The sequence below is a fragment of the Hypanus sabinus genome, chromosome 9 (assembly GCF_030144855.1).
Source record: "Hypanus sabinus isolate sHypSab1 chromosome 9, sHypSab1.hap1, whole genome shotgun sequence".
In the NCBI taxonomy this organism is placed as follows: Eukaryota; Metazoa; Chordata; class Chondrichthyes; order Myliobatiformes; family Dasyatidae; genus Hypanus; species Hypanus sabinus.
The window spans coordinates 18,790,727-18,817,067 of NC_082714.1; the positions used below are offsets into that span (position 1 = coordinate 18,790,727).

A 26,341-nucleotide genomic window follows, 5' to 3' on the forward strand; every position below is an offset into this window, starting at 1 on the left:
GGTGCGGGGCGGCTGCTTCCGGCCGTCACGCTGGGGACTAGGGGCGCGGCGGACGGCGCGTCCCTTCAGTTTAATAACGTCAGCGAAAAGTGCAAGTGGGGCGATTGTTGACGGCGCCGACAAGGTTTTAATGGTGTCTGTGTTGGGGGAAGGGGGTGGGGCTTGTGTGAGTTTAGGGTGGGGGGCGGGGGTGGGGAGGGAGAAGAGACTAAGGGGGGGAAATCAGCTGGAGCTGAGGGGGGCAAAATAATATAAAGCGATAAATTATACAAAAATTGCGAGAGAGAAAATTACCGCCCGCCCGCCCGGCACGGGAACTCGAGGCAGGGCGGCCTGCGATGGAGGATAAGAAAGACGAGCGGGAGTCGGAGATTCAGGAGCACTGCCCCGAGCACTGGTTCTCCAAATGGGAGCGGCAGTGCCTGGCCGAGAGCGAGCAGCAGCAGCAGGCCGAGGCCGAGAGGGCGTCGCTGGAGCAGGAGCAGAGCCAGCAGAAGCTGTGGCATCTCTTCCAGAACTCGGCCACGGCGGTGGCCCAGCTCTATAAAGGTACGGCGGCGGGTCATCCTCCTTCGACACCTCCACCCCCACCCCACCCCCATCATCCTTCTCGTCCCCATCATCATCCCTTCCCCCTCCCTCATCACCGCCATCCTCTTCCACTTCCCCTCCCCCATGATCATCCCCACCATCTCGTCCCCATCATCATCCCTTCCCCCTCCCTCATCACCGCCATCCTCTTCCCCTCCCCCATGATCATCCCCACCATCTCGTCCCCATCATCTTCCCTTCCCCCTCCCTCATCACCACCATCCTCTTCCACTTCCCCTCCCCCATGATCATCCCCACCATCTCGTCCCCATCATCATCCCTTCCCCCTCCCTCATCACCGCCATCCTCTTCCACTTCCCCTCCCCCATGATCATCCCCACCATCTCGTCCCCATCATCATCCTTTCCCCCTCCCTCATCACCGCCATCCTCTTCCACTTCCCCTCCCCCATGATCATCCCCACCATCTCGTCCCCATCATCATCCCTTCCCCCTCCCTCATCCCTTCCCCCTCCCTCATCACCGCCATCCTCTTCCACTTCCTCTCCCCCATGATCATCCCCGCCATCTCGTCCCCATCATCATCCCTTCCCCCTCCCTCATCCCTTCCCCCTCCCTCATCACCGCCATCCTCTTCCACTTCCCCTCCCCCATGATCATCCCCCTCCCTGTGATCACCCCCACCATCTGGCCATAATCACCCTAAATGTCCCCTTGATCACCCCACCCTTCCCAGTAAATCATCCCCATCTCTCCCCTTGATTGCCCCAACCCCTCCCCATAATCATCCCCCACCACTGCCTACAAACCCTATGATCATCCCAGCCTTCTGCTCCTCCCCATAGTCAACCCCACCCTCTGCTGCTCTCCCTCCCTATCATTCCCATCCCTCTCCTTGATCGCCCCCATCCCTTGTCTCTACCCCTCCCTATAGTTATCCCCCACCCACTGCCCCTTCCCTTCCCCATGATCGGCACCCAGTCTCTGTCCTATCTCCTTTTCTGTGGAAATCCCGAACCCTTTGCCCACTCCCTTCCGCATAATCATACCGCACCCCCATCTCTTCCCCTCAGCATGATCATACCCCACCCTTTGCCCATTCCCTCCCTGTGATCATATCCCACCTTCTGCCCATTCCCCTCCCTGTGATCATATCCCACCTCCTGCCCATTCCCCTCCCTGTGATCATATCCCACCTCCTGCCCATTCCCCTCCCTGTGATCATATCCCACCTCCTGCCCATTCCCCTCCCTGTGATCATATCCCACCTCCTGCCCATTCCCCTCCCTGTGATCATATCCCACCTCCTGCCCATTCCTCTCCCTGTGATCATACCCCACACTGCCCCATTCCCTTCCCCATGATCTTCCAACAGCTTCTGTTCCTTCCCCTCTATAACATCATCCTGCACCCTTCACCATCTCTGCTGCCCCACCCCTCAGCATCACAAACAGCACTGAAGTTTCTCAGCATCATCCCCAGAATCTGCCCCAGTTCCTCTGCCATCATCAAAAACAGCCCCCCTACATCTGTTATCATCACACCAACCATCCCCTGCCATCTTCCATATCCTCATCACTCCCCTTTTCCACATGATGTGTCACTGCTGTCTGCCCCATCGTTCCCACCCCACCTTACACCTGCTGTCCTCCTCCACTCTATCTTCAGTCTCCTGTAATCTTCTTCACAGCCTACACCCCCACGGTTTCCCATGCCCTCAGTCAGTCCCAGTACCTCTGCTTTCCCTCTTCCACCACTAATTATTGGGCCCGGATCCCTTTCACTACCCCTCCCACCCACCAACATATGGTTGTTATCCTTTCCTCTCCCCTTCCATGGCTGGTCCACTCCCCGTTCCACTCATCACCTTCAGTCGAACACCAAACCCACTTTCTTAATTTCCCTTTCCCTCGCCTCCCCCATCATTATCGTCCTCCCATTGTCAGATCCCCCCCCACCCCAAGGTCAGTTCCTGTCCCTTTCCCTCCCATCACCAGTTCCTCCCCTCACTGCTCCCATCATTGTGCTCTGCTCCCCCTACCCACTGTCACCACCCTGAATTGCTCTCCATTCATCCCACCCATCCTGCTTTCCATGTCATTAAGAGCAGGTCCTTTGACCAACTCGTCCATCATACTGGTCATGTTGTTGACCTGAGCTGTTTGGTTCATATTTCTCTAACCTTCCTATTCCTGTACCTTTTCAAGTGTTGCAATTGTATGTTACACTACCACTTTCTCTGGCATTTTGTTCCACGTACCTTCCACTTTCTGTGGAAAATGTTTCCCCTCAGGTCCCTTTTATATTTTTTCTCCTTTTAAATTTATGTCCTCTTGTTTATTTTTGATTCTGCTGCCTGAGAATGGACTCTAATCTACAGCCCTCCTGATCTTGTATAGATCCATAAAAATAACCCTCAGCCTCCTTTATCCCAGGCAAAGTCTCAGCTTATTCCATCTTTCCTTTTAGCTTAATTGCTCCAGTCCTGGTAACATCCTTGTGAATAGTCTAATCAGTCTTCCCAGCTTAATGATATCACTCTTACAACTGGGCGACACAGTATTAATGGTGTGGTCTCACCAACAACTTGTACAGTTGCAGAATAATGTGGCAAGTCATGTACTCAGTGCTTTGATCGAAGGCTGCCTTCAGCACCCTGTCCACCTGCATTGCCACTTTCAGGGAGCTTTTCTGTTTCTGCCCCTGGTCTCTATTCTATCACAGTCTCCAGGGCCTTAACATTTATGTGCAAGTTCTGCCCCGTTGCAGAACTGGCCAAAATGTAACCGCTTACACATGCGAATTAAATTCCATCTGCATTCTCTTGCCCTATTTCCCCAGTTCATTCAGGTCCTGCTGTAATCTTAGAATGATTTTCACTGTTCATTACACCAATAATTTAAACTTGTTAACCATGTTTGCAGCATTGACATCCAACTTGTTAATAATGATGACAGACAGCAAAAGCAGCTTTGATTCCGCCAACACGGCAGTGGTCACAGGCCTCAATGGCTTCCATTACCATCTTCCACAACCTAACTGGCTAGCTCACCCTAGATCGCACTTAATCCAACTTTCCATACAGGACACTTTCTTCTGCCATCTGAGTTACTGCTTCAAAAATCTGAATCATAATTGTGCACATTCCAAGAGGAAGCTACTGGCAGGATGAAGGAAGCCCTGAACACCACCAGAGATGGAGGGCCTTCACTACTGCCTTAAATACCAGAGTGTAACAGGCAGTAAATAAAAATAGTTTTTCATATACAAAGCCATGTTTGCCAAGCCTAATCAGTCACTGCCTTTATAAATACAGGTTGATCCTGTCTCTTAAAATTTCTTCAAGTCACTTTCCCACCATTGGCCTTCTCTGGCTTGCCTTGCAGCTTTTCTTTAATAAAAACACATTATGCAAGCCCTCTACCTCACCCATGTCAAAAAGATGAGGCAAATTTCTCAGCCGGAGCCCCTGCCATTTTTTCTCTCCCCTCCACGTGTCTGCACTCTTCTCTCCCGCACCACCTTCACATCCCTCTGCTTCTCTCTCTCCCCCCTCCCCCGTCCCTCTGCTCCCCACCCCCACGGTCTGCTTGGCAGCTCATGGAGGGGGAAGGGCGAAAAAGTGTAAAGTCATGTTTTATTTCCGCAAGTGTATATCTTTGGGTGTGCTGTTTGATAGCGCAAACGATATCTTTAATTCTGTTTCGATAAATCCGAATCGAGCTGGGAATTGTGCTCGTAAACCTGTAATTTTATTTTGTTCTGGAATTTTGGTGGGTTGTTAGTACTTTGGTGGGATGCACACAAAACAAATTTGGAAGGTTGAGTTACCAATTGAGATGGTTGTAATAATGTTTGTAGTCATAACTACAAACCCTTTATGTGTATTTGTGTGGGTTAGGTGTTAACATTGTAGGAACTGAAGTCGGGGCGGTGTCTTATAGGATGCGTTAAAAGACTCAGGGAAAAAGCACAACAGGACTGATTTATTTCCCAGTGTGAGTTTAATAGCAATAAAATATTTTAATATTTGAAATCGCCTGAGTTTTAATTAAAAAAAGACGCAAGCAAAATGGCGAAATCAAACATGGCCGGCGGATTCTCTTTCCTTTTAAAAAAAAATTGTATTACAGTGTGTCTTTTCGAGAGCAGTTTGCATTTACTGCTCTACTAACTTGTATTTTTAACCCTTCTTCCCTCTCCTTAACCTGCCCTTTCCCCTCTCTGCGTGGCCTTCGTAGATCGAGTGTGTCAGCAACAAGGGCTGTCACTCTGGGTTCCGTTTCAAAATGCCGCCTCGGCTGTCACCAATGTGTATAAAGGTAATATTCAGACCTCTTACTTCTTTCCCGGCATTGTTTGGACTCGTGTGTACTTGTGTCCGCATTCCAGTGCCATGGGGTTAACATTTTAGGCGCTGGAGTTTAAAAACCGCCAAGTGAAGCAATGAGCAGCTAGTCTGTGAAATACTGAAGTTTCATACAGAGACTTGCTCAATTGTTTTTAGTGTTGTGGAAATTAATGTAACTTGTGATGAATTGATTTTTGTAAATTAAACTCTTTCAAATGAATCGGCATAATTTTACCAAATAGGCTAAGGGCTATTTCTAGTTTTTAACTGACTACAGGAGCCCAGTCTAGAACTCTCTTCCTCTTCTCCCTCCCCTCCCCCTTCTTAATTTCCTTGCATGACTCATGTTTCTGGATACCCAATACAGCCAAAACAAGACTTTTGCAATACATTTCAATTCTTGCATCAAACAATTTTGGTTTAATGCTACTTTTGTTAGCTGTCTTCAGTTTTTAAAATAAATTATAGTTGTTAAAATTAAATACTGAAAAGGGAAGTGCTTACCATTTCCCTTCAATGAAGATCTTTATTCAAATATATTAGTGATATGGGATGACTTTTTTCTAAGCATTAAATTGGGCATTTAAAGTTATGTCAGCCCCATTTAATTTAATGTTGCTTTGCAATTAAAGCTTTTATTGAAACCTGTTGTGGACTCTTTGTAAATTATTGTAGAAAGCTATCTAGGGCTTGCTGAATTTCTCCTTTTATGTTTCTATATTTAAAATATAACTTCTACCCACATTTGGTTGCATCCATTTGCTTTCTGAATGCTACTGTTATTAAGCCCTTATTAGCATCAACCTTAATACGGTATGCAAAATTTCTTTCCAAAATAATTGGTCTAATCTTACAGTAAAGGCATGGAGGTACATTTGTAAAATAAATTATAGTGTGTTGGAATGTAAAGTTAACTACTGTGGCTACATTTGAATCATTTCCTTCCTGTTTACACACAGCTGAATGACTCTTGTCTGTTACCAATATTCAGTCACATGGACATAATGCATAAAAGAATACTTGAAGTCTGAACACAAAATATGGTGGACTTTTTGAGATTCTAGGTAATTCAGAATAAGTAAATTAAAATGGTAAAGAAAATATTTAATTTGGATTACCCAAATTTACCATATTTGCCAATAGTTTGAAGGTTGAAAGATGTGATTGGATTTTGCTGGTAAGAATAGCATTTTATCATTGTACTAATATTAATAAAAATACCTAGATATATTTTTGCTAGAAAATCAATGCATTTTAATTTGTGCCCAGCAGCAATAATTTGGCCAAATTAATCTTAGTTGGTCAAGATAATTATAGGTATGATTTTTCTTCTGATGTTGTTGATGAAAGTATACTTTTCGCATGTTAATTGGAGAAGAGATTGTGACTGAGAGCCCATATACACGTACACAAACATTACCTTGTTGTTCTGCTGTTGTGTGTGCGCACTTCAGTGTCTTCCCCAGTATATTGTTCAAATGGGTCCTAAACCGAGCTGATGCAGTTGGGTTGGCTTTATGGTGCCGTTCCTGCCATGCTCAGCGGAATATTCCATTTCTTTAGTAATGAGGAGCTGTAAATGTGTATAGTTTGTATAATGTATTTAAGGTTGATACTTATGTTGATTTTTAAAATATAATTGTACCTACATTATGGGGTGCATCATGTTCTAATTCATGTGTAGTCGTAAGTTAACTTTGTAGATAATTAAAGATAATGTGTCCTGGGGCCTAATAAAACAGAGCACTTCATTCTTAGTAGGAGAAAGAGGGGGGCTGAAGAACTATTATTGTGTGTTCTGGTACAAATCTTTTTGTAAATATTGCCACAAGCTTGCACTAAAATGCTAAGCGACTCTAGCCTTTTTTTCTATCTAACATAGATTATTCGCAGTCTTCCAAAGATAAATGTTCACAAACAACTGTCATCAATTTTATGTTTAGTCTGTGATTCGAGGACACCATTCAATGATCCATATTTGACATCACTGGGGGAAAAAATCCTTATACTTCAAATTTGGCTGTTTCTTGAGTTTTGCTGACATGCTCTTGTCACAACTCATTGTCAGCATTCAGTGTTGCAATCAGATGCATAATCAAAATATATTACACATAAGTATTTTATTTCTGTTTCCAAGTGCGATTACTCTGAGGAAGTTCTTGCTTGTCATTGGTTTTCAGTAACACGTTAAGCAATTCTAAATTGTTAGTTTAAGAATAACAAATTTGGTTGAAAGTGGTTGAAATAACCTTGTATTTATTCAAGTACCTGATTCTGCAGAATTGGTTTCAAACCTGATACCCAAGTTCTGTAATTGGCATGGGTTAAAAAAATACAAATCTTAGTGTATAGTATTTTAATCTGCAGTTTACCTATTCTGAAAAGTTTTCTTTTTGTTTCAGAAAGTATTGAAGCTCAGCGCAGAAGTTATGATTTAGGAATTCAGGTCGGTTATCAACGTCGTAATAAGGATGTGTTAGCTTGGGTAAAAAAGCGGAGACGAACCATTCGGAGGGAAGATTTGATCAGCTTCTTATGTGGAAAAGCACCACCGCCACGCAGTACCAGAGCTCCCCCTAGACTGACAGTTGTTACCTCGCCCACCAGAACACCCACAGCAGAAGCTAACTCATCTGTAGAGACGGACTTGCAGCCTTTCCGTGAAGCCATTGCACTACACGGTAATTATGTGATGTGATTAAGCTCTTTGAAAAAGAAGATGCTGATTTCAGAGGCTGTCTGTCATGCTGAATTTCAGCATTATTAGATTAAATATACCTCGCTTTTGACTGTAGAATAGTTTAGTTGGGGGTGTGATAAATTTTGTTAAATTGTAACATGCTGCTCCAACATTAATTCCTTCAGCTGCTCTTCCAATATGGTAGGCATCAATTACAATATTTTTAATGAAGTGGAAAAGGTTTAAATACATAGTGTTTTGCTCACATTTTGTAGCACACAAAATTGATCTTTTTTGTTGGTAATAACCCTTTTTAAGGTCCTGAAATTTTGTATCATATTGAGATTTTACATCCCTTTGTCTAAAAACTTATTCTTGGTACCAAGTTATGTTTTGCCCTTACAATTGGGAATTGTATAAATTGTGCTTTATTTTGTCTATCAAAATATTTTTACTATTATTTGACTTCTCTTCATGAGTTGCAACAAAGAATATTTAGCACACCTGATATAATCTTTTTAGACGTGGAGTTTTTAATATGCCTTTTTTCCAAGAATATTTTAATATCTTGTGTATTTTAATTCTTGTTTATCTATTTTAGTATCATTAATATCACATGATACTCTTATGACAAGCACTTAGTAAATCATTACTTTAAACAAACACTTTAAGAAGTTTCCCTGTCTTTGCTAAAGAATTTACAAAGAACCTACAATGCTTGTTTCATTCTTTGTGGAGGTAAGAGTTTTTCTAGTTATTTTAAATTCAGATCATATTCCTTAAAAACTACATTGGATGAGATTTTTATCGATATCTAACATTTGCAACTCCATGATGGCATGTATTTATCAAGCTTTGACATGTTTGGGAATTAAATCAACAAGCACTTTTGATGGTTCGCCCTTGGTTTTATAACTGGACCCTTTGTGTTGTTGCTCGATTGCAACAGAATTACCTTCTCTATTTTGATCATTACTTGCATCAAGGGAAGTCAGTGGAAATGAGTGAAGTGAACAGAATACAATCAAAATAGACTAAACTGATGTAATGCCAGATGTAATCTGTGTCATAAGCTTTACTGAGACTGTTCACAGAGTGAAGGATCATAATTGATACTTAAAGTTTGGTAGAAAAAAAGATAAAATTTTATGTAGGTGAGTTCAGGCAAAATGCTACTGTGGGCCAAGAATTTCTTTAATTTGTCTGATATGCAACCGTGTTAATGAAGTTTGTCTGAGAGCTATTTCCTAGAAAATCTGTAGACTGAAACTAGTCACTGAGCAGGAAATAAAACACTAGTTAACCTTGCTTTTGTGGAGCATGTCCGGTCTTCTGTAAGTTTTCATAATTTGGTTAGATGCTACTACAGGTTGAGTACACCTTATATGAAATTCTGAAATCTGAAATTTTTTGAGTGCTGATATAACGTCACAAATGGAAAATCCCATAAGGCGCTGAGAAGGTTCCCAGGTAATGTGCTGGTCTCTGCACGCCGCAGACAGTTCTGAGAAGTGACCTCAATATGTGATGAACAGAAGTTAATGAGAAGGTAGAAAAACACTGCAGAAAATGAAGAATAAAGATCTCGATTGTGTATTGTCAGTGTCAGAGAGCACATATGCCGCTTAACAGCATGCTAAATCATAAGACAAGCAAAGATCTATCACGAAGAACTGAACATTAAAGGAAATTGAAAATATCCAGCAGACTGGTTGCAGAAGTTTAAGAGAAGGCAGGGCATTAAATTTTTAAAGCATCTGCTGATCACAAAAATCTAGCATCAGAGCAAGTCTAGAACACTGCTTGTTTTTATACCTTCAAAGTAAATTTATTATCCAAGTACATGTATGTCACCACATACAAACCTGAGATTCCTTTTCTTGTGAGCATACTCAATAAATTCAATTACTGTAATAGAATCAGTGAAAGACCAAGTCAGCTGGGTGTTCAACCAATGTGCAAAAGACCATAAACCGTGCAGTGCAAAATAATAATAACAAATAAATAAGCTATTCACTCTAGTTCAAGAGCTTGATGTTTGAGGGGTAATAACAGTTCTTGAACCTGGTGGTGTGAGTCTTGAGGCTCCTGTACCTTCTTCCTGATAGCAGCAACAAGAAGAGAGCATGGCCTGGGTGGTGGGGTGTCCCTGATGAAGGATGCTGCTTTCCTGCGTCAGCACTCCCCATAGATGTGCTCAATGGAGGGGAGGGCTTTACCTATGATGAACTGGGCCGTTTCCACTGCTTTTTGTAGGATTTTCCATTCAAGGGTTTCCATACCAGGCTGTGATGCAGCCACTCAGTATGCTGTCCACTGCACATCTCTAGAAGTTAGTCAGAAGTTTTAGATGTCATGCCAAATCTTGGCAAACTCCTAAGGAGTTAGAGGCATTGCTGTGGTTTCTTCATAATTCCACTTGCGTACTGTGCCCAGGACATGTCCTCTGAAATAACGTAGAGGAATTTAAAGTTGCTGACCCTCTCCACTTCTGATCCTTCGATGAGGACTGGCTAAAGGACCTGTGGTGTCCTCCTCAAGTCAGTAATCAGCTCCTTGTTCTTGCTGATGTTGGGTGAGAGGTCGTTGTTATGGCGCCACTCAGATCGATTTTCAATCTCTTTCCTGTATGATCATTCCTCACCACCTTTGATTCACCCTGCAACAGTCAACAAACTTGAGTATAGCAGTGGAACTGTGCTTAGACACATGGTCATAAGTGTAGAGTGAGTAGAGCAGGGGGCTAAGCACACAGTCTTGTGCACCTGTGCTGATGGAGATTGTGGAGGAGATGCTGCTCACCTAAACTGACTGGGGTCTGCAAGTGAGAAAATAAAGGATCCAATTATACAAGGAGTATTGAGGCCAAGGTCTGGAAGCTTATTGATTAATTTTGAGGGGATGATAGTATTGAATGCCCAGCTGTAGTTGATAAAGAACATCTTGATGGATGCATCTTTACTATCCAGATGTCCAGGGTGGAGTGAAGGGTCAATGTATTGGCATCTGCTGTGGACCTGTTGCTCCGGTAGGCAAATTGGAATGGACTTTCCATATTCCTAATAAAAGTAAAATACCAATACAGTGTCCTGTAGCTTTTTAAACAAGACACGGCATCATAGGTGGAGACTGAAAACCTGCCGCTACTTCTTGTTCAACAGCTGATTCAGGTATTCTCCTCATGCTGCTGTGCTGTTTTTGTTACCCTGCACTTGTTATATTTTTTATTATATTAATGTAATAATTTTCACTGTTTAGTACATATGAGTGATAAACATGTGCACGACAGAGACTGCTTACCAATAGTGCACAAATTCAGAGTTGGAAATGATGGTGATCCCAAGCTACCTCATATATTCCAAAATCTAAATAAGTCTTAAATCCAAAAGACTTGTAGCCTTAAGCATTTCAGATAAGGGGTTCTCAACCTGTACTGCATATCTTGAAACTGAAAGACCCCTAATCTCAATTGTTATAAATAGCTTTATGCAGTTTGTCATTGAAAAAAGAAACTTGTACATATCAACAACACAAAGGGCAGGAGGAACTCAGCAGGCCAGACAGCATCTATGGAAAAGAGTGCAGTTGATGTTCCGGGCCAAGACCTTTATCAGGTCCTCCAGCATTTTGTGTGTGTTGCTTGGATTTCCTGCTTTTCTCTTGTTTGTGATTGTACATATCAGTCTCATCATAAAACTATTTAGACACTGTTAGAGGCAGTAAATCAAACAGCTTGTCAAGCTTAAGGTTGAACGGTTCCATTTAATGTCAGAGAACCTGAAATTCTTGCTCTCAGTGTTATCAATCGATTGCAAAAGGCTTATTTTGAAGAGAGGCCATGCTGCTAGGAAATATACATTGAGTTTTGAGACTTGACAGGTACTGATTTGAGTTATTGTTTACTTTTTTTGGGGGGGGGGGAAGAAAAATTACAAGTCGGTCTGCTTTGTGCCACTGTACACAAGCTTGTAAGAATGAGAAATATTTGGAAATGAGGGGCAGGTTTTGGGACATTAGGGTGTAGAGGAAATAGGGCTTAGGTGGCAAATCTGAACTCTGATTCAACAATTGTCACTTCAGATAAGGTCTAGGAATTTAGTCTGTGGCTAGTTTTGTGGGAATCCATCTGAGTTCACTTTAGTTAAATTATTCTTGACCATAAGACTTGACCATCGCCCACACAGGCCATTTTAATTTTGTGCTGAGCGCATAGGTAAAGAATAATGTGGTTTTGTGAAAGGCAAAGGTACAAGAAACGCGATATTGATGTTAAGGATACTATCAGAACGGTTTATTCAAGTGCAAAAAGATTTGTTTGTTTGTTTTATTGACTACTCAAAAACATTTGATAAAATGAAGCATAGTAAGTTATTTTAAATGTTACAGGAAACTAGATCTAGATTTGAAAGGCCTCTGCTTAATCAGAAATCTGTACTGGGAACAAACTGCTGCTGTAAGAATAGATGGAGAAGTGAGTCAGTTTACGAAAATCAAGAGAGGCATTAGACAAGGGTGTGTTTTCTCCCCTGATTTGTTTAATGTGTACATTGAAACAATTTAACAAAAAAATATGAGACATCTTGGGAGTCAAAGTTGGAGGTGAAAACGTCAATAATTTCAGATATGCAGATGACACTATGTTAATTGCAAGTACGGAGGAAGAACTACAAAACTTAATTGATATAGTTGTTGAAGAAAGTGCAGAAATAGTCTATCTATCAATTGCAAAAAGACAGAATGTACGGTGATATCCAGAAAGAAGGAGAATCCTATCTGCAGGCTGAAAATAAATGGGGAAGACCAAAACAAGTACAGAACTTTTGCTACTTAGGAAGCTGGTGACATCAGATAGTAGGTGTGACATGGACATCAAAAGAAGAATAGGGATGGCAAAAGACACCTTTGCGAGAATGAAGAATATATTGACCAACACTAAACTAGGCATGACAACCCTCCTCAGAGTATTGAAATATTACGTTTATCCATTTATGTTATATGGTTCAAAATGTTGGACAATATCTAGTAACATGGGGAAACGAATTGAAACAGCAGAGATGTAGTTTTTGAGGAGGATGCAGAGAATATCATGGATGAAAGGAATATCTAATGATGTCGTGAACAGAGCAAACACAAAAAGAGAAATAATGTATGAGATCATGAAAAGGCAACATAACTTCATTGGACATGTGATTAGGAAAGAGGAGTTGGAATGCACGGTAATTATGGGAAAGATTGAAGGGAAGAAAACAAGAGGAAGGCAAAGACAAATGATGATGGAGACAGTAGCCAGAGAACTGGAAATGAAAATGAATTGATCCACTTGACCCGAAACAGGAGTGTGTGGGCCATGGCAGTCGAAGCTCAAACTGGGCATAGTACCTGATGACGATGATGATGCTGAGCACATAAGTTGGTTTTGACCCAATCTGTATCAAATTTGAATTCAGAAGGGCTGGGGTAGTTTTCCTCTAGATTAGATAGTTCAATTTTTGTTTGCTTGTACTCCAATCCCATTTGATAAATTTCCATGCAACACACAAAATACTGGAGACTCAGCAGATCAGGCAGCATCTATGGAAAAGAATGGAAAGTCAACGTTTCGGGCCAGGACCCTTCATCAAGACCCTTGCATATGTGATAAATTCCTGTGGCCAGCTGTTTATAAAATGGATTTTTGTTTTGCTGAGTGTTTTAATGTGATATTTTACCATAAGTATTTTAATTTTTGTCAGCTTTGGTTTGTGTTTAAATAATGTGGAATTTTTATTCTAAGGAATTTAGTTTTTGTTTTGATGATGTTACCAATAGTTCCATGTAGAAAGGCAGGTATTTATTTGCATATTAGCAACTTTTTGAAATCTTCTACAAGCTTGGTCCCAGTTGGCTGAAGAAAATCCCACCATTAACATTGGGACAGGATCAATTAGTCCATTGATTTGGCTAAGGGCCAAGAATAAAGTAGTTGACATTTTCTATAGTGCCTTCTTTAGCTTGATACTAGATTTTAAAAGTAGCATCGCAGGTACATGGGGTCATAAAGAAAGCTTTTGGCACATTGGCCAAAAGTTTTGAGTACAAAACTTATGTTGAAGTTGTTTGAAAAGTTGATGAGGCCTAGTTTGAAGTATTGAGTGCAGTTTTGGTCACCTCCTTACAGGAAAGATGTCAATAAGGTTGAAAGAGCACAAAGAAAACTTACAAGGATGTTACTGGGTCTGGCGAACCTGAGTTGCAAGGAAAGATTGACTAGGTTAGGACTTTATTCCTTGCAACTCTGAAGATTGAGGGGAGATTTGATTGAGGTATACAACATTATGAGGGGTATAGATAGGATAAATGCAAGCAGGGTTTTTGCACTGAGCTTGGGTGAGACTACAACTTGAGATCTTGAGTTAAGAGTGAAAATAAAAAGTTTTTAAGGATAACATGAGGCGAAACTACTTCACGCAGGGTTGTGAGAGTGTGGAACGAGCTGCCAGCACAAGTGGTGCATGTTAACTCAATTTCAACATTTAAGAGAAGCTTAGATAGGTACATGGATAAGCTTACATAGGTTGGGCTATGGTCCTGCTGCAAGTCGATGTAAGTAGACAGTCTACATGGTTGGGCAAAAAGCCCTGTTTCTGCTGTACATTTCTGTAACTGTTATACCAGTATTGAAAAGTTTTGGCAGAAATATGCTGGGAGGGTGTTGGTTGTGGAGGCAGGACTTTGCCTCTGGTCAGAGTTTGCGGTGTTTAATGGGCATTATGTGTTCTGATATGTTTGTGTCAATAAGGCATTTGTACCACTAAATCTGTCTTCGATGAATATTGGCTATGGGCCCTGCTATGAATATCTGACTATGAAACTCAGATGAGATAGAGTTTTATTGGGGCCTTTGGACTCTGGTATTTTACTGACCTGACAATAATGCATTATGGTAATTTTAGCTAGCCATTTGCTCTTTAGAGTCCAGTCTTATTGTCCAGCATCCACAATAGGCATTTGCATTAAAAGTTGTTTGATACTACTTGCCATCCACATTTTACACTACCTGTCTTTTCAACACCATGCATGAAACAAAGCTAATAATTTTCTGCTGTTCTTTTAAATATAGATGTCTGAAACTAAAAATTAGGGTTGCTCTTGTTAAACACAGGTGTGCTTAAGATGAAGGATACTCCTGTATAGCTTCATCTCCATTGTCCACACAGGGAGCTGACCAGCACCTTTAGAATTATAACTTCCCCTCTTCCTTCAGTTGTTTTCTGAAGACAGTTGTATGGAAGGTTCCCATATGCTTTCTTTGGGAACAGTAGTTTTCTTGTGGTTGTACTTTTAAGCTTGAAGATTGTACATTTATTGACCATTTATAGTGATATAGCTCATAGCACAAGATGCCTAGGTTCAGTCCTGACCCCCTCCTCCCATTTTTTGTATCAGTTTGCATGTTCTCCCTGTGACCATGGTTTGCACCTGGTGGTCTTGATTTCCCCTCTCATTCCCAGAGTGTTGGGATCGGTAGTTTAATTGGCTGCTATAAGTTGCCCTTTGTTCGAGTGAGTTGTAGAACTTGGAAGGATTTGATAGAACATAGGGAGAATGAGATTAAAGCAGGGTTGTTTGAAAGACCTGTTCCCATGCTGTGTATTTTTACCACAGTTAACACTTAAGCATTGTTGATTATGATCAGGGTTGAAATTTTGTGGTACTTTCAGTAGCCTGTATAATTGGTGCAGAATCATGACACCCTATAAATCTGAAGCTCATCACTGTACTTCTTTCTGTGGAGTCATGAAACTAGTTATGCTAAAATACCAAGAAAGAGAAAAACTACTGTATGATCTCACCAGTCCAAGTGAAGGGTCTTACCCAAAATGTCGATTATCTGTTCGACTTCATAGGCACTAACGTGAGTTTTGCCAGTAGTTTGTTGTTGATAGTTCTAAATGTCTTGGTTAATGGGTATAGAAAGTTTTCTGATGCCCGAAAAGTAATTTGGGTTAAGTAGAAAGTCTGGGAGATTTGAACAAACTAGCAAATTAATTTTCTATGGATCAACTGCATAGTCATCTGCTTTGAACCTAAAAAGGATAAAACAGTATTCTAAATGGGAAAAACTGAAGTAGTGGAAGGCAAAGACATTTTGTGTGTAATTAATGCAGATTTTTTAAGATGGCAGGTAAATGAATGGCTGATAGGATCCTTTACTTTGTATAATGGCGAGGAGGAGGGGGCGATTGTGGGACGAGAGTATAGGACCATTGTACACTAGCAATAAAGCCCTGGTAATACAACATCTGGTTATTGCCAGGGCACATATTTTGGCCTTGGAGGGAGTACAGGACAGATTATCGTAATGATGCCTTGACTTTAAGCCTTAAGTTACAACGAGGTTTATTCTGAGAATTCAGGGTGTTAGGAATTACCCTGATATTTTAATTTCATGAAGGGTAATTGAAGGTGAATAGAGTCCTCTTCCTCCCTCCCCAGCTGGGGAATATCAACCAAGATTTACATGCAAAGTGTAGCATAAATTTTCAGTGCTTCTGCTAGTGTAACTGTTGTTTAATTTTAAATCTGAACAAGTCAAAAGTATTTAAAGGATATGGGGGTGGCTTGGGAGTTATGAAAGACTGCAGAAGCATCTGAGTGCTCTTGTAGGTGAAGCACAAACTAGCCTGCAGGTACAGAGTCCAAGAAAGATGGGCCTCGTGAGGAGAAGGAAGAAAGCCTGTTGTGCCACAGGGACTCTAGTAAGACTGTACTTTAAAGTTTTAGTCTTTAAACGAGTTGTACACTTGCATTGGAAACAGTTCAGAGAAAATTCACATGGTTAATTCCTGGGATGAAGTAGTTGTCTTGAGGAAAGATTCAGTAGGATACGTCCATGCGCAGAGTTTGGAAAAATGAAATGCAATCTTACTCAAACATAGGGGTTTGGCAGTTTATTTTCTCTCGAGGGTGTCTAGAACTAGAGACCATAGCTTCAGAGTAATGGAATTCTTTTAAGATGAGAAATTCCTTCAAAGTTGCAACATTTTGGAAATAGCAGTGCATTAGCCATTGAATGGCAAAGCAGGTTAAAGGGGCCGCATGGGCTGCTTCTCCATTTTCTTCATGTGTGTATGCAGACTTGGTTACAGATCAACTGTAATCTTATTGAATGGCAGAGCGATGTCAAACAGGTGGCCGCCTCTTTCTGCTCATGCAGAATGATTTGTAAGCGGTCCTTTAATGGAACTAAATTTATGCTATCTTAGTACAGGCCCTCTCCAGCTGTCAAATGCGCGCGCGCACACACACACACACACACACACACACACAATGTCTGGGAGGCTGGTAGCATGGAATTGCTGGGTATCGCAAGCATTGTTTGCCATGTGGGGACTCTGTTTGTGGCCACTTTTCAGATTTGTGAACCATCCAGATAACTGTCCTCCCCTACAGGAACGGAACCCTGCTGTAACGTGGGGAGGGTATGTTCCCTTACCAGTCTTTCGATGTGCATTTAATAGATGTTTTAGTCAGAAATCTATTTAGTTTAATGATCACAATCTTAAATGAATGACTTTTGTGAGGTGATCAAAATCTGTTAATTATGTTGGAGAGTTGTGCCAATTCCTAAATTTAGTCAAGTAACTGATTCCCACGGTTATCTTGACTATACTTTTTGCCATCCTGTTTCCTGTAAAAATGATATTTCCTTTTCTCAGTTCTTTTGTCTCCACTGCATCTATTCTCAGGATGTGGCTTTCCTTTCCAAGACATCAGAGGTGTCCTCCTCCTTCGAAGGACAGAGTTTCCCTTTCTTCACCATTGATGATACCCTTGCCCAAATTTCCTTCATTTCCCAAACATCTGTGCTCACCCGTCTTCTTGTCACCCTAATAGTGATAGAGTTCCCCACCCCCCACTTTCTGTAAAGATTGCTTCCTCCATGATTCCCTTACCCTTTTGTCCCTCCCCACTGATCACCCTTCCATCACTTATCCCTACAAACAGCCGAAGTGCCACACCTACCCGTTTGCCCCCTCCCTCAACTCAGAGCCTCAGACAGTCCTTTCAGGTGAGGTACCACTTCACCTGCAAACCTGCTGAGGTCATCTACTGTGCCCGGTGCTCTCAGTGTGGCCTCCCCTCCACTGGTGAGACCTGTCATAAATTGGGGGACTGCTTCATCAATACCTCTGCTCCATCTGCCAAACGTTGAACTTCCCATTGACCAAATATTTTAATTTTCACTTCTGTTCCAATAAGTTGGTCCATGGCCTCCCCTTGTGCCACAATGAGGCCACCTTCAGGATGGAGGAGCAACACCTTGTATTCTGCCTGGGTAGCCTCTAATCTGATGGCATCAATGTTGATTTCTCCTTCTGGTTGAAAGAAAATTCCCTCCCTCTCTCATCTTCTATTCCCCACTCTGGCTTTTACCTCTTCTCACCTGCCTATCACCTCTCCCTGTGTCCCCTCCTCCTTTCCTTTCTCTGATGGTCCACTCTTCTCTCCTATCAGATTCCTTCCTCTCCAGCCTTTACCTTTCCCACCCACCTAGCTTCACCTATCATCTTCCAGCTATTTTCCTTCCCCTCCCCCCACACTTTTATTCTGGCATTTTTCCCCTTCCTTTCCAGTTCTGGGAGGGTCTCAGCCCAAAACATTGACTTTTTATTCAATTCCTTAGGTGCTGTCTGGTGTGCTGAGTTTCTCCAGCATTTTGTGTGTGTTGTTTCGAGTTTTGCCAATGTTGTTTTCTTTATTCATTGCCCTAGGAATTAATTCCACATTGAACTCCCCCCACTGCAATCACAAATACTGAAACATCAAATTATGCAAAAAGCCAACAATTTTGTGCTAATTTGTCATCATGTAGTCAGTCCCTCACTTAACTCGGCAATTGTATGGCCATTTGTATTGTCTGTAGGATCTTGTTATGTGCACATAGGCATTCATATTTCCAATATTATGATAGCAAGGGCTGTTCGAAAGTGGGCTAACTGGAGATTAAGGAAGGTAAATCTGTTTTACTTTTGTTTCTGCTTCTCATCTTCTCTGCCTAATCTCTCAAACATTTAGCACTTTGTGTGCACAAGTTGTCACTGTACCCCAAACGGATTTTATTTTGGTGTAAACCATGTTGTTGAATATTGGCAAATTATTTAACTCTGCAGGTCAGTGCGATCAAGGCTGCACCTTTTCATTGCACAGCCTCTGCTTGCTCAATGACAATCTAGGGATTAGGCACATTAGCCAGTTTTTTCCTCTACGTAACCCATAGTCAACACACTGACTACAGCTCTGACTAGGGATAGGTTTGACCTCTGTGGATCATTTTTATTTTCCTCACTAACGTAATGAAACTTTCAAAAAGCCAGACTTCATCCTGTTTTGATGAAGTTGGAGCCAGAATATTGAATTGTTGTGTGGGATTGCATATAAATTTTGGTGAGAATTTGCTCGTTACTTACTAATAATGGGCCTGAACAAAGAAAATTGCATGTGCCTAAACATGCTTATGAACCTTCCAGTGATCGAAGTGGATTAAATAGTTAAATATTAAAATGATAGCAAGAACAAGCCATGCATGCACAGGGGACCATTAACACACTCATTTGACACTTTTTTTTGTGTTTTCACAGGCCTTAGTGGAGCAATGGCTAGTATAAGCGTGCGCTCAAGTACTCCTGGATCTCCCACTCATGTAAGTGGTAGCTCTAACTCTTCACGCAGGAGAAATGGACTCCATGATGTGGATTTGAACACTTTCATATCAGAAGAAATGGCACTCCATTTGGACAATGGTGGCACTAGGAAGCGTTCCTCAGCCCAGTGTACTGATGTGATCACTGATTCCCCAACGCACAAACGCAATCGAATGCTTTGAACTTTTATATTGTCGCCATGCTACTTGAAAGCCACTTGATACTCGACACTTTCTTGAATGGAAATGGAGGGCCATCGTAACTAGTTTGATTGTGAAAGTACAAGTGAATTCAATAATGATTGCCATAAAGGAAGTTCTAACTAATGCGGTAGATGCTTCTTGTAATTATGGCTTTCCCAGTACTGGTCTTGTGACAGAGGACATCCAATCATTTGTGTAGTAGTTAGCAAGATCATCATAGGTAAACACATTAGGTTCCAAGCTAAAGTGACCTTAACTTTTTTCTCTTTAAGGGAAGGGTGATTTGGATGTTAATTTGGTTAACATGTTAATTGCCCTTTTTATTTTCTGCTGTGTTGACTGCTTGAACAGTTGCCAATATATCACTGGTATCATTTATGTTAAAATAGCCTCTTTCGTCAAATCTCCAGACTTCCATTTTAAAGCACTGTACTAAGACACTACTGGTTTTCGTATAGTGCAAGTACATACATTGTATTGATATTGGATTACTTTTATTTAGACTCAAGCAGCTGCTAATTCTGTCGATTGTGAAAATGGTGCTATGATGGTCATGCAATGAATACTAAATATCAAAAAAAATCAACAAAGATCTTTATTGGATTCACTTCTTGTGTTTGTGTTGCAAAACATACAAAAATACTATTGACTTTCCCGTAAATTCTAAAGTACTCTTGTTATGTTTAAATATATAAATATATATAAATATATGTAATGTGTATATACTAAGCATTTGAATGCTGGTATGATACTCGTTCTACAGAATGTAAATAAAATGTGCACACTGAACCCTGGAGTGGATATCCAAAATTAGAGCTGCATCATGCTTGCTTTTAAATGTTTTTTCACACAATGGAGTTGGTTCAGATGGCTCTTGGAACAAATCTTTGGGTAGAAAATGACAACTTAGTTGTTTAGTGGCCTGCTCACTCTTGAATTGTCAGCAGTAGTTAGTTAAAGAAGGTTGATTACTTTTGTGAAGATAATTGCGTAAACTACTTGCATTAAATCTGAAGAAATGCTTTTCGTCGAATTGTAATTCGGTGACCTCTGATTGCATTGTGGTGATGTTTGAAAGAGGAGCCTTATATTGTCAGTTTTTGGGGGAATTTTAACTTCTGAATTTACACTGTGGTAAGCAGGCTTAGCAAAAAACTTCTGCAATTTACTGTAATTTTAAAGGAGATCAGTTTGAGTTAATTTGCATTTTGATTTTCAAGTTAAAATCCTTAGCTGTGGGTCGCTACGTAGTCCAACTTGCACAAAAACTTGATGTACACACACACACACACTAACTCAACAAATTTGCCCATTTGCACATGCAGACAGATACCAGTCTTGATGGCTATTTTGATTTGACTTGTTTTCTCACTGGGAAAGCTATGCAAAGTGCAATTTTACTGTTTCAAGTAATACTAACTGGGGGGTGTTGTCTGTTGGCCTCTCCTGCTTGTTTGCAGTTAGACAACCCAGCCAGCCTAAAAGAGGGCTTGCTTTTTAAGCCAGAGGCAGTAGGGATATGCTGCAAGGCAGCACTTTTGTTTTTTTTTGTAATAGTTATAATTTTTAGGTAAATTAATCTTCAATCTATAGTTCCCTGTTTTCCTTACCCACCCCTCCCAGTCACTCACTCCAAGCCAGATATAAGTTGTATTGGCAAAGATTAGAAACCATGTCAGTGGTTTCTGGAGAGGCTTGTTTGAAAATGATTTGAAAGTGCAAGGAGGGCTTCAACTGATCCTGGATTTCCTAATGAAAATCCACATGGTAAGAACCGAGTACATCTCTTAAATGCTGACCTGTATTAGATTTTTTTTGTGAAATTTTATTTTGGTCTCTAGATTCCTTTTCACTTTGGGAATGCTAGGAGCTCAGGATGATCAACTTAGTATTAAAAAAAAATGTTTTATGGTCAGAAATTGTGTTAAATTGTTTGTGTGGTTGGTGCGGAGGGGGGCAGTGTAAAATCCAGCTGCCCATGTTTTGCAGTTTCACTGTTTGAACGCGCATGGTGTTTTGCGGTGGAGTGAAGGAAGCTGTTCGTGATATTTTTACAGGTTTCTGGCGGGGGGGGGGGGAATGTAACGTAATTCAAAAAGTGAAAATAAGGCTTTCAGCAAACTTTGCACTAACAGTTTTTCTGTTTACATTTGACATTTACATGTCTGTTCACATTCTTGCCACAACCCCCTCGAATGATCTTTTGCAGTAGTTTTTTTGCCACTTTTCTAGCTAAATGTATAATGTTAAATCTAGGTGATGAAGTACAGTAGTGATAGGTCACCACCTTTGAGGCGATTGATAAAATTCCATAAATGTTTTGATAAGGTTAAATTTTAATAGTGTTCTGAGAAGGTATTACCAGATACCTCAGTGAAAAGGTGCCTGGATGAGTTTAAGTTGCACGCTGTTTGCTTTTGTTGAAGTATTTTCATTTGGTGGAAACCACTGTAAACTGTAATTGCCATTTTAAGAATAGGTAATTGACAGTTTTATGCATTAAAAGTTTGTATCAAAATGTTACTTTAACTGTAGCGTGCACTTGGAGAAAGAATAAACACCATGCAAATCAGATGTTGATTTTTTTCCATTGCATCAGTCTACTTGGAAATTATTTTAAAATGGCTTCTTTTAGGGAGTACATTTGTGTGTCTTCCTTCTTCCCCCCCCACCTTCCACACCCCTGATATTATGCATCCATTTTGAGGATATTGACAGAAATGGCAAATTCAGGTTGGGAAATGCCTTAAAATGGGGAATTGAAAACGCAATGCTCACACAACTCCGGAGATCTTTTGGTTCATTTTTGCTTTTTACCTTTAAATCATGGCCCATAATATGGCCAATCATTTGCTAACTGGAAAACTGCAGTTACAGAAATTAAGTTAATTTTGGTATGTTTAGTTTATTTTTATAAATTACTGAAAAAAATCAGTTAATGGTACATTGTTAAGTTCACGGTACTCATGTTCTCTTAGTGTTCAACAGGCATAAGTTGTTACTAGGAGATGCCTTTTAAAATAAGGCCTTTGCTATGTAATGAGTTCTTAGTTGTAAATGAAATGCTGTTTTTTTTTCAATCAATAATCTGAAAAAATGCTTTAATCTGTAGTCACAGGACTAGGCTGTGAAGATCTGAACTGCTGGCCTTTCAGTCTCCAAATTTTGTTTTCCCTTGTATACTCTGGTATCCCTTTAATAAATATTACTGCCCTTTCAGAGGGTCTGATTTAACTATAACAGTAATAAAGATCTATGAATTGTCTATTTTTCATGCTAGTACATTAGTCAGAGTCAATTTATTTGATGGTTTCTGCTTAAAAAAAAAATGATCTTAGTAGTACCATTGGCCACTAAAATGGTAGTACCATTTTAATTGTTCCTGTGTGGAACATTTTCTGTTAATTCCTGTTGTCCCTTTTTGCTGTCTCAACCAAAGATGGGGATGTAAGCTTAAAGCACCATCTCTTTATAAAGTGACACACACAATATGCTGCAGTAACTCAGCATGTCAGGCAGCATCTGTGGAGATGAATAAACAGTTGACATTTTGGGCTGCAGCCCTTTAGACCCTGAGTGACCTGCTGAGTTCGTCCACCAATTTGTGGGTGTTGCTTTGGATTTCCAACATCTACAGACTTCCCTATGTTAATGTCTTTATAAAGTTGCTTGACTCTCTTGAATAGGAGGTGAGGGAATTTCCATCAGTTTTTCTGTTTTGTACCAAAAAGATTTATAAAAGTGATTTGAGTGAAACCTGAGCAATGAAATTCAGATGGTGGTTATTCTGGAATTCAGCATACTAAATACGGTGGCTAAACCATTCCAATCATAGTGAAATTGTGAAACTGAGTTAGTCATAGCTTTACTTCCCTCAGTTTATAATACAAGTTCATCCATTTTTTTCGACTGCAACACCAAGTTAGTTGTAAAGGTCAAGTGTGCGAAAGTACGTGATGGGGGAGAAGCAAGTAAGAAAAGGGATTTCCATATCTAAAGTCTACTACCCAGTAGTGAAGAGAAGTTGAACACTGGAGTGCATACCCAGCAGAACACTGGCAAGTGGATCAAGAAACCATATGGGACGCTCTTCAGTAGCTACAACACTGATTAAACAAAGAAGAAAGGTACCTTCCATGTTAGGCTTTATGACAGGTGATTGATATGTTAGTGGCCTAAAGTAGAAGGAGTCAATTCTAGAAAACCTAGCACATTTATTTTTCAACATAGTCCCCTCCTACATTTACACACTTAATCCAGCAGTCGTGGAACATACAGATCTTGGACCTCCAGAAAGTGTCCACAGATGGGTGATTGATAAGTTTGTGGCCTAAGGTAGAAGGCGATGAGTTATTCAGCTCATTACATGCACATGCAGTTCAACTCTTTGAGTGATGCAGAAAGTTTGAAGTTAACCCATCTTCTATCTTAGGCCAGGAACTTAACAATCACACTTGCTGTGGATACTTCCTGGAGGTCCAAGATCCATATACTTCACGACCACTGGACTAAGTGTGTAAATGTAGGAGGGGACGGACTATGTTGATAAATGTGCCAGTTTTTCTAAAATTGACTCCTTCTACCTCAGGCCATGAACATGTCAATCACTCCTCATATTAAATTGTTCTGCTTATCAAGTTTCAGGAAAGTTATGAGGCTTCATCCCAAAGTGATATATTGCCAGGATGGGACAAAATTGAGAAAAGATAGGCTTGGCTGATTTCTGATTGTTGGCTGAATAACATTTTGTTTACATAGCCAGATGGCTTCAATGAGATGAATTGCCTCAGCACCACAAAATTGTGACACTTCCACTGTCATTCTAATGTACTGTGCTTTGCTGCATAGTATGCCTGGAAACAGAGATGGTGATCAACACATACAAACAGGCTGGATGAACTCAGCAGGTGATGGTGATCAGTTTCCTCATGTGGAGGGCACCAAGTGTTGAGATGGATCTTGGAGAAATTGTGTAAATCCTATTGATTTGTGCAGGGATATCAATTTTGGTTCATGTATGGTGTCAATTACTATGGAGAACAGTTTGCTCAAGATGCAGAATACCTGGTACAGTGACAATGGTCCAACTATTAACTTTGTTATTAAAGGATCACTATGCAGTTATAGTCCTCTGAAAAAACTACTATACGAAATCAAGTACTTATTTCAATTATACTTGATCTTAATGTATCATTAATGTGAAACTCATTTCCTCTTCTAAGTGTAATAAACATTCCTGGGAATAATTCAGCAGATTAGGCAGCATCTCTTGTAAGAGGAAAAACAATTGATGTTTGTTTTGAATCTTTTTGTCAGTATTGAAAGGTGAATAACCTAAAATGTTAACATTAGCTCCATAGGTTGTCTTGTCTAATAAAGACTTCCAGATCCTTTGTTCTGGCATTGGTACAGTGCAGCGATTTAGCCATTGTTGCAATCATCTTTCTTCCAAATATCTGCTGCATTTGATTTTTGTTCTGAATGAATTAGTTCTGTGTAGAACTAATATTCAAGGTACATTTGTTATCAAAGTACATGTGCAGTATGCAAGTCTGAAATTCGACTTCTCCAGACAGCCACGAAACAAAGCCATGCAAACCATTCAAACAAAAATCCATCAACCCCACTCCCCACGTGCAAAAAAAACTGTGCAAATGTCAACACCTCCCACACACAAAAACCAAATTGTGCAAAAGAGAACAAGAACATCAAGCCCCAAACCCCTCTCATGCCAATAAAAACGCACAAGCTGTGCAAACGGCAACAAGAACATCTCATCCATTTCCTGCCCAGCCTCACTGTTGTCAAATCAAATTTGAAACCAAGGGTAGTTGAGTCCTAGCATTTGAATTAGATTCGTAAATCTAAATGGACAATATTTTTAACTTGGTAAAACTTGAAATTTAAACATTTTAAGTACAGAGACTGACATTTGCCTTTAAATGTCTCATGCTAAGATTGTTGCCGAACAGTTCAGGTCATAATGTTACTTAGAATAGTGATAACATGTTTTTTGTTGTGGATAACAGCCAGAATATATTGTCATGAGAATATCAGTAACAGGATCTTAGCTTCTTGTCAGCGGCTGTAAAATTCTCTTCAAGTTTCAACCAGAAGTTAGCCAAATTTAGCCAAAGCTCAGTGACTCTTGCTTTTCCCCTTCCATTGTGTCTGCCCCTTTCCCAGTTTAGTCATCATTTACTTGAATGAGAGTTTTAATTCATTTAATAAATCTGCTCTGTTATCTTGAGCGCACACATTTACCACAGCCACACAGTTACTTGTTAAACTGGGGTAGCTGAGTATCTTTTGTAATTAATTTATATAAGTAGTCATGTAAATAAAGCTGAGTGGAACCCTGTGAGTACAGATGGCTACTAGGCTTACCTGGAGTTTGGTTGTTTAGGAGAAATCTTTAGCTCCTGCCTGGCTCTCCCCTTGTATTGTTGCACTTCTCCATTGAAGCGTGTTATTTCCCCCCCCCCCCCCCCCCCCACCCTGTCAGACAATCTATCCCAAATGGTAAATTGGAAACATAATAGTGGAGATGCTCAGTAGACAGACAGCATTTGTAGAGAAGCCAAGTCAATGTTTTGGGTTATTGACCTTGAAACATTAACTCTCACTCAATGTGTTATAGTGTTTGTGAAAATTCCTGAGAATCTTTTGTTTGTATTTCACATTTCCATCCTCTGCCTTTTTCACTTTTCGTTCCAAATCCAAAGTGCTTTTTGCAAAGGCTTTTTGTGCTGTTTCTGGTCTTTGCTAATTGCCCTCTTATAATTCAAAGTCAGAGTAAATTTATCATCCAAGACCATACATATCACCTTTCTTGCAAAATTTACTGTAAAATAAAGAAATACAGCCATAGC

The 26,341-nt window shown here is 40.6% G+C and overlaps 1 protein-coding gene across 1 annotated transcript; it reads left to right on the forward strand.

The window, feature by feature from the left end:
• The first annotated feature begins 204 nt into the window (after positions 1 to 204).
• Positions 205 to 22,062, forward strand: hapstr1a (HUWE1 associated protein modifying stress responses a). Its single transcript, XM_059979176.1, has 4 exons — positions 205 to 549; positions 4,793 to 4,873; positions 7,305 to 7,583; positions 19,204 to 22,062. The coding sequence occupies exons 1-4, from the start codon at positions 339 to 341 to the stop codon at positions 19,446 to 19,448; spliced, it is 816 nt and encodes a 271-aa protein (XP_059835159.1). The 5' UTR covers positions 205 to 338; the 3' UTR covers positions 19,449 to 22,062.
• The last annotated feature ends 4,279 nt before the right edge of the window (positions 22,063 to 26,341 follow it).

What these genes read in the sequence shown, in the direction of transcription:
- hapstr1a (XM_059979176.1), top strand. Translation starts at nt 339, where the DNA reads ATGGAGGATAAGAAAGACGAGCGGGAGTCGGAGATTCAGGAGCACTGC. An exon ending in GGTGGCCCAGCTCTATAAAG is followed by an intron (nt 550 to 4,792) that starts GTACGGCGGCGG and finishes TGGCCTTCGTAG; the next exon opens with ATCGAGTGTGTCAGCAACAA. An exon ending in TGAAGCCATTGCACTACACG is followed by an intron (nt 7,584 to 19,203) that starts GTAATTATGTGA and finishes GTGTTTTCACAG; the next exon opens with GCCTTAGTGGAGCAATGGCT.